This window comes from Bubalus bubalis, chromosome 14 (genome assembly GCF_019923935.1).
Source record: "Bubalus bubalis isolate 160015118507 breed Murrah chromosome 14, NDDB_SH_1, whole genome shotgun sequence".
Lineage (NCBI taxonomy): Eukaryota > Metazoa > Chordata > Mammalia > Artiodactyla > Bovidae > Bubalus > Bubalus bubalis.
This window is the reverse complement of record NC_059170.1, coordinates 81,281,815-81,297,878: the sequence shown is the minus strand read 5'-3', so window position 1 is coordinate 81,297,878 and position 16,064 is coordinate 81,281,815. Positions and strand designations below refer to the sequence as shown.

Here is a 16,064-nt window from a genome sequence, read left to right as displayed (position 1 = left end):
ACAAATGATATTAAGCATCTTTTCAAGTGCTTGTGGGCCATTTGTTTATCTTATTCGGAGAACTGTCTATTCAGATCCTTTACCCATTTTTTAACTGAGTTATTTGTTCTTCATGTATTTTAGATACAAGTTGCTTATCAGATAAATGATTTGTAAATATTTTCTCCCATTCTATGATTTGTCTTTTCACTTTGTTGATAATGTTCTTTGAGTGCAAAAATATGATGAAGTCAAGTTTATGTACTTTTTTCCTTCACTGCTTATACTTTTGGAGTTATATCTAAGAATGCATGTCAAATTCTGACTCACAAAGGTTTACCCATATATTTTCTTCTAAGAGTTTTATAGTTATAGCTTTTTACAATTAGGCCTTTGATCCATTTTGAGTTAATTTTTCTTTATGATGTGAAAGAAGGAAGTAATTTTACTCTTTTGCATGCGGCTATTCAGTTGACCTACCATCATTTGTTTAAAGACTTTTCTTTCCCCTGCCGAGTAGTCTTGGCATCCTTGTCAAAAATCATTTGCATAAATATGAAATTATTTCTGACCTCCCAATTCTGTCTCATTAATTTATATGTTAATCTTTTTTTTCCCAATATCAAGCTGCTTTGGCTACTGTTGCTTTGTAGAAAGTTTTGAAATCAAGACGTATGAGACCTGCAACTTAGTTCTTTATTAAGATTGTATTGAGAATTCTTGGTCTTTGAGTTTCCATGTGAATTTGAGGATCAGCTTGTCAATTTCTGTAAAGAAACCAGATGGGATTTTGATAGAGATCGTATTGGATCTGTATAGCAATTTGAGAGTAGTGCCATCTTAACAATATTAAGTCTTCTGATCTGTAAACACAGGATATCTTTCCATTCATTTAGTTCTTTTAAAATTTTCCTCAGCAATGTTTTGTGATTTTCAAAGTACATGTACTTATTTTGTTAAATGTATTCCTAAGTATCTTATTCTCTTAGGTGCCATTATAAATGCAATTATTTACTTAATTTTGTTTTTAGATTGTTCATTGCTTGGTGCATAGAAATAAAATAGGTTTTTATATGTTGATTTTGTATCCTAGAACTCATTTATTAATTCTAATAGCTTTTTAGTATATTCTGTAGGATTTTCTGTAAACAAGATCATGTTGTCTGCAAATAGAAATAGTTTTACTTCTTCCAATCTAGATACCTTTTATTTCATCTTCTTGCCTAATTATCCTCACTAGAATTAGAGACCTCCAACTGAAACCACATTTCATTTGATTATGAAAATACATAGCAATCCATAGTAACGTTAGCAGTACATCTGATTCTGACACCAATATAAATCACAGATATTTTTATATCTCATTATAATTGTTAGAGATCTCTCAATATAGTTTTATGATTATCAGTACTTTGAAACTCTGCTAATTATCAAACTTGCCATTAGATCCCATAATTTAATATATTAATTAAAACAATAAAGACATTTTCCATATTTTGATAACTATAGCTCATATAATTGGTTTTTCATTGTTATTCTTTGCATTTTATGCATGTAAGAGCATCAAGTTCCAGAGAAGATGATAGCGTCAGGAAATCATAGATGTCCCAGAGCCTGGATCTAAAGAACATTTCCTCTTCCGTGTTCCTTGTTGGGGTCATCCATAGGACAGGGTTATTCTCTTCAATTCTTGGGATCCTCCACCTAAAAGCCTATTTCCTAAGTTAGAAATGGAGATAAAGATGTATTCAGTGTCTTGATAGTGATTTTCTGAGTCTTTATAAAGAAACTAGTAAACTCCTTCTATGCTTTTGTTCCACCAGGTACCTTCTCAAACCAGATTTCATGAGACGGCCTGATCGAACATTTGATCCTTTCTCTGAAACGCCTGTTGATGGGGTTATTGCAGCCACTTGCTCCGTGCAGGTAAGTCTCCTGCTCTCCACAGAATAGTGTAAAAAGAGTGGATCCAGGTGGTCTTAGAAAAGCCTTAAAAAATTGCAATTAAAATATTTAATGTCAAGTCGCAAGATCCATGAGTTGCTCTCAACTTTAACATTTTTTTCTTGAGATACATTTTTTTCTACTAGTGAAATTATTAGCTACTTTTCATCAAAGATACCAGATCAAAAAGTACCCAGTGGAGAATGTGGAGCAATGGAAATTCTTGGCCATTGATGCTGGGAATGCAAAATCGTACGACCCTTTTGGAAAACAGTTGGGTGGTTTCTCCCAAAACTCAACACTTTCTTTAAACATGATCCAGCACTTATACACCTTGGTATTTACCCAAACAAATTAAAAGTTCACATCTATGTGAAAACTTACACAGGGATGTTTGCAGCAGCTTTATTCATACTTGATAAAATTTTGAAAGTAACCAAGGTGCCACTTAGTGGGTGAATGGATAAAGAAACAATGAATGGTATGTCCAGACAGTGGAATATTACTTAATTCTAAAAAGAAATGAGCTATCAAGTCATGAAAAGACATGGATGAAACAAATGAACATTCAGTTCAGTTCAGTCGCTCAGTCGTGTCCGGCTCTTTGCAACCCCATAAACCGCAGCACGCCAGGCCTCCCTGTCCATTACCAACTCCCAGAGCTTACCCAAACTCATGTCCATTGAGTCGGTGATGCCATCCAGCCATCTCATCCTCTATCATCCCCTTCTCCTCCCGCCTTCAATCTTTCCCAGCATCAGAGTCTTTTCCAATGACTCAGTTGTTCACATCAGGTGGCCAAAGTATTGGAGTTTCAGCTTCAACATCAGTCCTTCCAATGAACACTCAGGACTGATTTTCTTTAGGATGGACTTGTTGGATCTCCTTGCAGTCTAAGGGACTCACAGGAGTCTTCTCCAACACCACAGTTCAAAAGCATCAATTCTTCTGCGCTCAGCTTTCTTTATAGTCCAACTCTCACATCCATACATGACTGCTGGAAAAACCATAGCCTTGACTAGATGGACCTTTGTTGGCAAAGTAATGTCTCTGCTTTTTAATATGCTGTCTAAGTTGGTTATAACTTTTCTTCCAGGGAGTAACCGTCTTTTAATTTCATGGCTGCAGTCACCATCTGCAGTGATTTGGGAGCCCCCAAAAATAAAGTCTGCCACTGTTTCCACTGTTTCCCTATCTATTTGCCATGAAGTGATGGGACTGATGCCATGGTCTTAGTTTTCTGAAAATTTAGTTTTAAGCCAACTTTTCACTCTTCTCTTTCACTTTCATCAAGAGACTCTTTAGTTCTTCTTCACTTTCTTCCATAAGGGTGGTGTCATCTGCATATCTGAGGTTATTGATATTTCTTCTGGAACTCGATTCCAGCTTATGCTTCATCCATCCAGTTAATGAACATTACTAAGTGAAAAAAACTAGTCTGAAAAAGTGACATACTGTTTGATTCCAACTAAATGACATTCTGGAAAAAGGCAAAACTAAAAAGATGGTTAAAAAAAAAAAGAAAAGACCAAGAATTGTGGGGAGGGATTAACAGGCAGAGTACAAAGGATTTTAGGGCGGTGAAACCATTCTGTATGATTCTATGATAATGATTCTATGATAATAGGTACATGTCATTATATTTACAGTTTTTTCCAAATCCATTAAATGTACACCAGAGTAAACTCTGAATGTAAGCTATGGCTTTGGGTGATAATGAAGTATCAATATAGGTTCACCGATTATAACAAATATGCTACTGAGATGTGAGGTATCCATAGTGAGGATATTGTGGATGAGAGGACAGAAGCACTATATTTTCTTATCAATTTTGCTATAAACAGAAACTGCTATAAAAAATAAAGCATATTAATGAAAAAATACCTGCTATATGATTACATCAATACAGAATTCTAGAAAATGCAGACTAATATAAAGTAACAGAAAATAGATCAGTAGTTTCCTCTAGACACACAGAAGAAGGGATGGATTACAAAAGGGTACAAAGGAACTTTGGGAATTGATGGAAAATTTTGTTGCCTTAATATTGGTGACAGTTTTATAGATGTGCTCATATGTCAGAAGTGATTTCATTGTACACTCTAAACATGTACAATTTATTTAATGTCAGTTATACCTGAAAAAACTGTTTCATAATGATTAGCTATTAGATAATGTAAAAAAAATAATTACTAGCTATAATTATTTGGAAATAGGTGAAAAAAGTCTTTCCATAGCTTTATAATAGATAGAAGAGGGTAATATGCATGACTCATATAATACAAAAAAATAATTGTCTGCAGCATCTTAACCTAAGTGCCCACACCTGTGAAATGAAGCAGTTAATACTGCTTTTGTAATACTGGTTTAAAAAATAAAAATAACACTGTCCTTTCTGTCAATTGTCAATATCAGTTTAACATTTTAACGTTACTTTTCTTTCTGTGTGTCTCTTTGTAAGACTTCTGAAAGAATTCAATAAAAGTGAATTTGGGAACTGTGAAAGCATCTTAAGGCATATTTGAATTGACCACTTCAGTTTAGTAAGGAATGAATAGATTATTTCCAGAAATAATCAAATTTCTAAAGATGAACAGAGACTCTCTCCCTGCCAGATCATTCTGTTACTGACGATTACACCAGCTTAACTTCTCTTTCCTCCCATTTCTCTTCTGCTCCAGGTCATATCAGGTCAGTTCTTATCAGATAAGAAAATCGGCACATATGTAGAAGTGGATATGTATGGGCTGCCCACGGACACTATCCGGAAGGAGTTCCGCACTCGCATGGTGATGAACAATGGACTCAATCCAGTTTACAATGAAGAATCATTTGTGTTTCGGAAGGTAGGGTGTTCTCAATGTGTCAGACGTGCTCTGCTAAGTTAGGAGCCACATGTTAGTGGAGAGATAGTACATGATCTGCAGACAGTCTCTTAACCCCAGATGTCTTCTTCCAGGGCAGATGTTCCGCAGCTGCCACGCGATGATTGTTTCTGTGTGGCCCTGTCCTCTTGGCTCTCCTTCCCCCCAGGAGGAGCCCACCTTCCCCACGCAGTGCCCAAGCTCTGGGTTCAGTGTTCTCAGAGGGATCCCTGCAGGCAGACACCATCACACGTGGGAGAGCTCCTCCCTGCCCTGGCAGCTAGTGCCTCGCAATATTCCTTGGCCAAGAGGGTGGGTAGGGTGTATGTCCTTCAGTGGGTCAGTTGGTTATTGTCCTGTGCCTCCAGAAAGTGTGGTCCTGTGTATAATATGTATAGGTTCTGTGTATAATAGGTTATTTTTGTTTTTTGGTTTTTATCTTCATATTATACTTTGATCCTATGGGCTTCCTCAGTGACTCAATGTTAAGAATCTGCCTGCAATGCAAGAGACACAGGTTCAATCCCTGGGTCAGGAAGATCCCCTGGAGAAGGGTATGGCAACCCACTCCAATATTCTTGCCAGGAAAATGCCATGGACAGAGGAGCCTGCCGGCCTATAGTCCATAGGGTCATAAAGAGGCAACCATGACTTGAAGTGTCTGAGCACACAGACAAATCAGTCATTCTCTATAATGATTCAGATTTTAATCTTGTAACCATTTTCTGCCATTTGTTTCTCTTTCATCAGCATAAGATGTATTGAAAAATCCATGCCCTGGCAGTACTATCTCAAAAATGCCTATTTCTCTCTCACTTGTTCTGTTATCATGACCAGAGTGCTTTCTGGCTTCTTCTTTGGCACAGGTTTTCCAAGTGTCTCTATTCCATTTGTGTCTTACAACACAGATAATCACCTTTTTATCTTAACAAAAATATGAATTATCAGCCTCAGAACTGGCTGACCAGTTTGCAGAAAGCATATTACAGAAGATAAGTATAGTTCAATGAATCAAGCCATTTTGAGATGTAGGCTTTTCCGATTATGTAAATCCCATTATCCATGCAACAGCCTCCCCCTACCTTTTCACCTTCTCTTCTACGATCAGAATGTAGTGTGAGTTGCATACAGCTGTAATGTGTGTTTTTTTCTTCCCGGGTTTTTCAGTTTGTTACAGCTGGATCTGTTGTCACTACGGCCAGGGTTTCGTGCCAAAAAAAAAAAAATAATCCCTACATACATTTCTGGAAATTCAGAAAGTTGATTTCAGGCTCTGTTTTTGATACATAGGGAAATAAACTTGCTTTTTACACGCAATATTACTGGCCCTGGAAACAAGATGCCAATTTTGGATCCTTCCCTGCTCTTCTGAAGTGACATTGCCTTTCATTGATACTAATTGCTTTAACTTTATTTTCTTTCTTGCTGTTACTGTTTTTCTTCTTTGCATGAATTTCACAGCATAAGCCCCTTTCATCAAATGAGGAACAACATGGTGACTAAAGTTGGTTTCACCTTTTCATCTTCATGAACTGGAACTGAATTATAACCTGTAGGCATAAATAAGCAGCCAATTCATTGCCTAGCTTTGACATAGTGCTCAAATCAACTAAGGTGTCTTAGCTGCTCATAGCCAAGAAATAGAAATTCTTGATTAAAAACATCAGATTTTCTTGTCATGTTGCTCTTTTATATCTAAGCAGGGTCTCTGCGGTCTGAGCTCAGATGCTGCATCCATGGATTTCGGGTCTCTGCTGTCTGAGCTCAGATGTTGTGTCCATGTATTCGGTTTGGGGATGGCAAGAGTAGATGTCTTATGCTGTGTGTGCTCAGCCACTGAGTCGTGGCTGACTCTTTGTGACCCCACAGTCTGTAGCCTGCTGGGCTCCTCTGTCCATGGAATTTTCCAGGCAAGAATACTGGAGCAGGTTGCCATTTCCTTCTCCAGGGGATCTTTCTGACCCAAGGATCAAACCTACATCTCTTGAGTCTCCTGTATTGACAGGCAGATTCTTTACCACTATGCCACTTGGGAAGACTCGAAGTCTTGGGTATATGTTAATGTTTCTAGCTGTCTCATCTTTATTTAATATCCCAAAATGTGTTAAAAACTGAGGAGTGCAAAGAAAAATAATCCAAATTTATATATAAATTGTCTTTTATACATGAGGCATTTCTTCAAAGATACTTTCCATATTCTCAAAATCAGAGCTCAGTGTCAGAAGCAGCCCAGTAGTAGACAGATCAAAGGATTTGAAATCAGGTGGCCCAGGATCCAGACCCAGCTGTCACTAACCATCTTTGACATAAGGGGAAGTCACTTTTCCTCTCCAGGTCTGTTGTTGCTCACCCATTACGTAGGTGGGAATGGGGAAAGATGGCAAGGTTTGGATTAGACATCTTTTATATCCATTCATTCCATTGACAATTTTCAGGGACTGATTTCCAGGAAGCCTCTTTCCGTTGTCTTTCTCAATGCCGTGGGCACTGTAACTTACACAGTATGCGTTAGGAATGTAAATTGACCATCAGCTTGTTTGCACCGGGAAGGAACCTTTATGAACAGTATGGGTATGGTCCAGGTCCCTGGTGTGATTCTTGGGAGCTGTGTCCCGCAAATCAGTGACAAGTGCCGTTTGTCTCTGCAGGTGATCCTCCCCGACCTGGCTGTCTTGAGGATCGCCGTGTATGATGACAACAACAAGCTGATCGGCCAGAGGATTCTGCCCCTGGACGGCCTCCAAGCAGGCTATCGACACATATCCCTCCGGAATGAGGGAAATAAACCTTTATCGCTGCCAACCATTTTCTGCAATATTGTCCTAAAAACATATGTGCCTGATGGATTCGGAGGTAAGTCAGACTTTTAGGTATTGAATATTTTTGTGTATATGTTTTTTTCCCCTAAATTTCAAGATATAAGCTATTTCACCAATGGTTAAAAAAAAGTCTGTTCTGCCAACCCTGTCGGCTTAAAGAAATCAGGCATAAATAGTTGCCTCAGGTTTCCTAGCAGGAAATGCAAAGGCAAGTCTAGATTATCTTTAAAGTTCTTTATTTAAAAATGCTGTCATTTTATGTTTTTTCAATTTTCACATATATGTTTTTTCAAGTTTCATATATATGTTTTTGAAGAATGCATTTCTACCATCATTCAAAGGAGGAAAGGTGTGAATAATGTAGAGCCATAGACATCAGTTGGTTTCACTAAAAGGTTTAAATTGAACTCCATTATCAACATTCCTGGACTTTCCCCCAAAATCTACAGGGGAGTTCAATTTTACAAAAAATTCCCAGTCATCAGTCCATGGAAGACCACCTTTGGTTACACCAAAGACATCAGTGAAAGTGAAAGTGAAAATCACTCAGTAATGTCTGACTCTTTGTGACCCCATGGACTTCTCCATGTAACCCCATGGACCCCATGGAATTCTCCAGGCCAGAATACTGGAGTAAGTAGCCTTTCCCTTCTCCAGGGGATCTTCCCAACCCAGGGATCAAACCCTGGTCTCCCACATTGCAGGCATATTCTTTACCAGCTGAGCCACCAGGGAAGCCTAAGAATACTGGATTGGGTAGCCTTTTCCTTCTCCAGCAGATCTTTCCAACCCAAGAGTTGAACAGGGGTCTCCTGCACTACAGGTGGATTCTTTACCAACTGAGCTATCAGGGAAGCCCAAAGTCATCAATGGGAGGAATCAAAGTTGGACAAAGTCTTAAAGTGAAAGTGAAGGTCGCTCAATCATGTCTGACTCTGCGACCCCATGGATGGTAGTCCATGGAATTCTCTAGGCAAGAATACTGGAGTGGGTAGCCTTTCCCTTCTCCAGGAGATCTTCCCAACCCAGAGATCGAACTCAGGTCTCCCACATTGCAGGCGGATTCTTTACCAGCTGAGCCACCAGGGAAGCCCAAGAATACTGGAATGCTTTAAGATCCCTTCTCCAGCAGATCTTCCCCACCCAGGGATTGAACCCAGGTATCCCGCATTGCAAGTGGATTCTTTACCAACCGAGCTCTCAGGGAAGCCCCAAGTCATAGGATTCTGGTAAACCCACATATTAACTTGTTATAACCCCCAACCGAGCCAAGAACATTAAAGAAAACAAAGATCCTCCATATTCTCAGAGTTCATTGAATCATAAGGAAACAATAGTACAGCAAAGTATGTCAAATTAACAAGGGTTCAAGTTCTGACCCTCCACTGCTAGCCAGGTGACCTTGACAGGTGTTATCACCTGTCAACACCCCCCACCCCATCTTCTGGCCTGGAAAGGTACTGATACTGTTTCCCTCACAGCATCCTGTGATGTGTGCTTATCATCACAGTTTATGACACAACAGGGCATGCCTGCCGTGTGTGTGCACAGGAGTGTGTGGCTCCAAATGCAGCTCGGTTTCTGTGCTATTCTAGTTGGAGGAGCTTTGGGTGATTTTGTTTTGTGTTTTTAATAATGCAGTCTTCTCTGGAGGACAGAGTTTCTGCAATTCATACTCAGCATTAACAACCCAATTGTGGGTTCCAAAAGTAAAGTCAGCCATGAGGATTTTTCAATTGCAAAATTGAGAGTAAAGATTCCTTCCTCTTTCCCTTTGTTTTTTCTTAAAAAAGGAAGCCTGTTACAGGCCACAACACAGAGTAGCAGTTATGAGCACGTGGCAGACGCTGGGATGGGGTGCTGTGGGCCGGGTGAGCAGGGCAGAAAAGAGACATGGGACCTGTGTGGGCATTGAGGAGCATGTGATGGCCACAGGGCATCAGCAGATGGACTCAGTCTTGTTCCACATATTTGCACTTAGCAAGCAGTGGTGCATAATACCTAGTGTACTTTAAAGATAGTTATATAAATACATGTATTGGAAGACATAAAGGTTTTGCCTTTACAAGTGTTACTTTTCAAATGAAACTCTAATTCATTCTAGGGAAATGGGCTATTCCAATGGAAAAGGGAAAGATACAGTTTTTTGAGCTCCTGCTTTGTGCCAAGTGCTTTACAAAAATGGAGTCCAGAAATGTGAAATTGTTTAGAGTGGATGTGAGCATATGCAGGTGTATGCTGAAGGAATATCTGTGTTTATCATGTAGTTTATGGCTAGTGTCAATATTTATAAGTATTGATTCACATCTTTAAAAATAGTCTTGTAACTGTTCTTTCCTAAGGTATCATTGTAGTACTTCTCTCAAAAGCAATTGAAATTTCTGTACGACATTATCTTTGATGGGATTCTGCAGTTGATGTCTTAGCCTCAGATTTGATGTTCAAAGACTGTTTATTCAGAATTCTCTAGCCATTTCTACATACGTGAAGGAACCAAGGGCAGACATTCTGAGGGTTTATTTAAGGAACTTATCTGAAAATAACAAAATAAGAATATGAGAACTTTTTCCAGATTTCCAGTCTTCTTGACAGTCTCTTGATTCCCACAATGTGTCTATATTTCATGGGCTTACCTAACCTCCCACATTCGTGTCTGAACATTAACGTGCTGAACCAGCACACCAGGTGATCAGTAGACCCCCTGTTCCCTAGAACATTTACAGTCTTTATTGATTCTATAGGAAAAAGTTCAAAATGAAATTCTGCACCATTGCACTTCAGCAGTTTCTGGGGAAAAAAAAGAAAGTGGTCGATAAACATCTCCAGATTTTTATGTAGCTAAAGAAAGAAAATATGGATGCCTTCCTTCATTCTACTAAGGTGTTTAGCAGGTTGTACTCTGTAAAAAGCAAAGTAGCTACATATCAGAAAAAAATTCTGACTACATAAAAAATTTTAAAAGGGTCATTCATCCAATGCCCAGAATGAACTCTGTTACCATATGGGTCTCTACTTCCTATCTCATTATTCTCTTTACTTCTCAGTAAAATTGGATCTTACTGTGGTGTCTCATTTACATTCATATTTCAGAGGCAGGTTTTTTTTCATAATTTTTAGAGTATTTTCCCCATTTCTTGACATATTTTTATTATCTGCTTGAGATTCAATTTTATGTATGCTGTAATATATCATGTTATTGATGTACTGAAGTCAATTCTACTTTTCTTTCTTATGAACAATATTGCATCTAAGAACCCTAAATGGGAATATTAGTGATTATTTCCTACAGATGAATTCTTTCAAGTGCATTTGTTGCGTCAAGAAGTGTATATGTATTTAAAGGTCTAGATTGTTGTTGTTTTTCAGGCACTAAATTGTGACAACTCTGTGACCCTCTGGGTTGTAGCATGCCAGGCTCCTCTGTCCTCCGCCATCTCCCAGAGTTTGTTTAAATGCATGTCAGTGATGTTATCTACCATCTCATCCTCTGCCACCTGCTTCTCCTGTTGCCTTCAATCTTTCCCAGCGTCAGGGACTTTTCCAACGAGTCAACTCTATGCATCAGGTGGCCAGAGAATTGGAGCATCACCTTTAGCATCTGTCCTTCCAATGAATATTCAGGGTTGATTTCCTTTAGGATTGACTGGTTTGATCTCCTTGCAGTCCAAGGGGCTCTCAAAAGTCATTTCCAGTACCACAATTCAAAACCATCAGTTCTTCAGCACTCAGCCTTCTTTATAGTCTGACTCATATCCATACATGTCTGCTGGTAAAACAATACTTTGATTATATGGACATTTGTCGGAAAAGTGATGTCTGCGTTTTAATACTCTGTCCAGGTTTGTCATAGCTTTCCTTCCAAGGAGCAACCAAGCATCTTTTAATTTCATGGCTACAGTCACTGTCTACAGTGATTTTGGAGCTCAAGAAAATAAAATCTGTCACTGTTTCCACTTTTTCCCCATCTATTTGCCATGAAGTGATGGGACTGGATACCATGATCTTAGTTTTTTGAATGTTGAGTTTTAGGCCAGCTTTATTCCCCACTTCTTTCCCCCTCATCAAGAGGCTCTTTAGTTCCTCTTTACTTTCTGCCATTAGAAAGGTATCATCTTCATATCTGAGGTTGTTGATATGGCTCTTGGCAATCTTGATTCCAGTTTGTGATTCATCCAGCCTGGCATTTTGCATGATATACTCTGCATAGAAGTTAAGCAGGGTAACAATATATAGCCTTGTCATACTCCTTTCCCAGTTTTGAACCAGGCCATTATTCCATGTCTGGTTCTAACTGTTGTGTATTTACCTGCATACAGGTTTCTCAGAAGACAAGTAATGTGGTCTGGTATTCCCATGTCTTTATACATTTTCCACAGTTTGTTGTAATCCACACAGTCAAATGCTTTAGTGTAGTCAATGAAGCAGAAGTAGACATTTTTCTGAAATTCCTTTGCTTTCTCTATGATTCAGTGAATGTTGGCAATTTGTATCTCTGGTTCTTCTTCCTCTTTGAAACTGTACATCTAGAAGTTCTCGGTTAACGTACTGTTGAAGCCTAGCTTGAAGAATTTTGAGCACAGTATTACTAGCAAGTGAAATGAGTGCAATTGTCCAATAGTTTGAGCATTCTTTAGCATTACCCTTCTTCGTGATTGGAATGAAAACTGACCTTTTCCAGTCCTTTGGCCACTGCTGAGTTTTCTAAATTTCCTGACATATTGAGTACAGGACTTTACTTGACAGCATCATCTTTTAGGATTTGAAATAGCTCAGCTGGAATTCCATCACCTTCACTAGCTTTGTTCATATTAATAGTAATGCTTCCTAAGACTCACTTGACTTCACACTATAGGATGTCTGGCTCTAGGTGAGTGATCACACTATCATGGTTATCTAGGTGTATTCTTGCCACCTCTTCTTAATCTCTTCTGCTTCTGTTAGGTCCTTACCATTTCTGTCCTTTATCGTGCCCATCCATGCATGAAATATTCCCTTGGTATCTCTAATTTTCTTGAAGAGATCTCTAGTCTTTCCCATTCTATTTCTTTGCATTGTTCACTTTAAAAGACTTTCTTATCTCACCTTGCTATTTTCTGAAACTCTGCATTCAGATGGGTATATCTTCCTGCCCTTTCTCCCTTCCCTTTTGCTTCTCTTCTTTCCTCAGCTATTTTAAAGCCTCCTCAGACAACCACTTTGCCTTCTTTCATTTCTTTTTCTTGGGGATACTTTTCATCACCACATCCTGTAGAATGTTACAAGCCTTGATCCATAGTTCTTCAGGCACTTTGTCTACCAAATCTAATCCCCTGAATCCATTCATTATCTCCACTGTATAATCATACGGGATTTAATTTAGGTCATACCTGAGTGGCCAAGTGGTTTTCCCTACTTTCTTCAAATCAAGCTTGAATTTGGCAATAAGGTGCACATGATCTGAGCCACAATCAGCTCCAGATCTTGTTTTTACTGTATGTATAGAGCATCTCCATCTTTGGCTGCAAAGAACATAATCAATCTGATTTTAGTACTGACCATCTGGTGATGTCCATGTGTAGAGTCATCTCTTGTGTTGTTGGAAAAGGTTGTTTGCTATGACCAGCATGTTCTCTTGACAAAACTCTGTTAGCCTTTGCGCTGCTTCATTTTGTACTCCAAGGCCAAACTTGCCTGTTCCTCTGGGTATCTCTTGACTTTATACTTTTGCATTCCAGTCCCCTATGATGAAAAGGACATCTATTTTTGGGTGTTAGTTGTATAAGGTGTGTAGGTCTTTATAGAACCAGTCAACTTCAGCTTCTTCGGCATCAGTGGTGGGAGCACAGACTTGGATTACTGTGATGTTGAATGGTTTGCCTTGGAAAGGAACTGAGACCATTCTGTCGTTTTTGAGATTGCCCCCAAGTACTGCACTTCAGACTCTTTTGTTGACTATGGTGGCTACTCCATTTCCTCTAAGGGATTCTTGCCCACAGTAGCCAGAGAAGGCAGTGGCACCCCATTCCAGTACTCTTACCTGGAAAATCCCATGGATGGAGGAGCCTGGTAGGCTGCAGTCCATGGGATCGCTAAGAGTCGGACACGACTGAGCGACTTCACTTTCACTTTTCACTTTCATGCATTGGAGAAGGAAATGGCAACCCACTCCAGTGTTCTTGCCTGGAGAATCCCAGGGATGGGGGAGCCTGGTGGGCTGCCATCTATGGGGTTGCACAGAGCCGGACACGACTGAAGCAACTTAGCAGCAGCAGCAGCAGCAGTAGTAGATATAATGGTCATGAATTAAATTCACCCATTCCAGTTGATTTTAGTTCACCAAGTCCTTAAGATATCAATGTTCAATCTTGCCATGTCCTGCTTGACCATGTGCAATTTACTAACATTCCGGGTTCCTATGCAATATTGTTCTTGACAGCTTCAGATTTGACTTTCACCACCAGCCACATCCACAACTGAGCATCATTTCCACTTTGGCCCAGGCACTTCATTCTTTCTGGAGCTATTAGCAGCAGCCCTCTGCTCTTCCCCAGTAGCGTACTGGACACCTCCTGACCCGAGGAACTCATCTTCCAGTGTCATGTCTTTTTGCCGTTTTGTACTGTTCATGGAGTTCTCATGGCAAAAAGTCTACAGTGGTTTGCCATTTCCTCCTCCAGTGGACCACGATTTGTCAGAACTCTTCACCATGACCCATCCAGCATGGGTGCCCCTGCGTGACTTGGCTCATAGCTTCCTTGAGCTACGCAAGTCCCTTTGCCACACCAGGCTGTGACCCATGAAGGGGATGGAAATGGCCCTAAACCCCAAAATAGCTGGTATTTTTTAAAAATACAAATGAGACTTCTGCTAAAACCAGAAGAAAGGAGCAAGTGAGAAAAGGCAGATTGATTTATTTTTAAAAAGAAAGGTTCCAGAACTAAGTATCTTGGAAATTTTAGCTCGCTCTTGTGGGTTTATACAGTTATAACTTTGTGTGCATACTTCCCTTCCCTGTTAGATGTTCAGTGTGACTGGTCCCTAGACAAGCCTATTCACACTCCATCATTGTTAATCCACATTTAAAATTAATTTTTGCTACACTGGTTTGTCCTGTGGAGCACTGAACTACACAGTGGGGTAGCCAGGCACAGTGTTCCTCCAGTGTGAGGGCTGACACCCCGTGAAATGTCAGATTGGCACCGAAGAAAGATTCCAGGTTTACTTGAATATGCAACACTTTGACCAAGAACATGTAGCACTCTGGCCAAGAATATGCCAGATTTGTTTAACTGCTTCCTGAAATAATTTTTTTCCAGGCTGAGGCAAGGAAAAAATGAATAACATTTTCAGAGTTATGCAAGGCTATAGACGTATGATATATTTGAGGCATGGCTTCTCACTTTCTGGTTATACATCATTTTAAATGTGATTATTAAAATCAGTTTCTTTGATAGGCAGTATAAATAAGTATACATTTGAATGTACATATATGCATATATATTATGTCTCAAAGATGGAAACTAATGTTTATGTGCCTGTACATATGTGTGTATACAAAGTATGTATTTAAAACTCAAATGTATATGTCTCTAGTCATAGGAGAAACTGAGATACAATAGAAAAATAATCTAAAAGTGGGTAGGACAGGCACTGGCTCCCTAATCCTGAGCCCTTTTGTCCTTGGTCGGATAATTTTGGCGGAACTGTTCCAGGTATGCAGTAGCCTCTTCTGCCACCTGCTACTATGTGGCAAAGTCAAGTGTTATAGAAGTATCTAATTCACAATTCAAAACTGCCAGGAATGATCACCTGTTTCAAATAACCTGCTAATCTAAGCCTGGTTCAAACATTTAGCCCTTTTTTAATCTCCTTTTTGTGTCTTGTGATTGAATTTGAATAAGCCTTATATACACTTTGTGTAATTTTGTTGCCATTTGACCCCGAACACTATTGTGCTTAGTCATGTTTAGTGGTGTCCGACTCTTTGTGATGCCATGGATCACAGCCTGCCAAGCTCCTCTGTCCATGGGATTCTCCAGGCAAGAATTCTGGAGTGGCTTGCCATGCCCTCCTCCAGGGGGTCTTCCCAACCCAGGAACTGACCCAGGTCTCCCACTTTGTAGACAGATTCTTTATTGTCTGAGCCACCAGGGAAACCAAAGAATACTATTAAGCTGAATTTATTATTGAATTCTATTATATTGCATGTTGTCAATTTTTTAAACGAATGTGTAACTGCAAATAAGATATCTCATTAAAACTCCAAGGATAAAGCAGAGTTTCAGGATTTGGAGACATAACTTCCCAGCAGTTTCTAGAATTGTTAATACTGGTAATAGAAGATAGATGTAAGTAATGATATTCATCCAACTAATGGATGAATCTGAAGCATTTTATTTTGTTGCATAATTGAGGCTACTTCTACATAATCCTACAGCAGATGGTGGACAAGGGCCTCTCAGTTAGCTTGTCCATTAGT

General features: G+C 39.4%; 1 protein-coding gene across 14 annotated transcripts in view; it reads left to right on the top strand.

Annotated features, from left to right (window-relative positions):
• PLCB4 (phospholipase C beta 4) overlaps positions 1-16,064 on the top strand; it is a 480,542-nt gene that overhangs the window by 419,713 nt on the left and 44,765 nt on the right. For all 14 annotated transcript variants that reach the window (XM_044928306.2, XM_025264595.3, XM_044928310.2 and 11 more), the window contains 3 exons: positions 1,803-1,905; positions 4,605-4,769; positions 7,436-7,640. In XM_044928306.2, the coding sequence (XP_044784241.1) occupies positions 1,803-1,905; positions 4,605-4,769; positions 7,436-7,640 (473 nt within the window). The remainder of the gene's footprint in view (positions 1-1,802; positions 1,906-4,604; positions 4,770-7,435; positions 7,641-16,064) is intronic.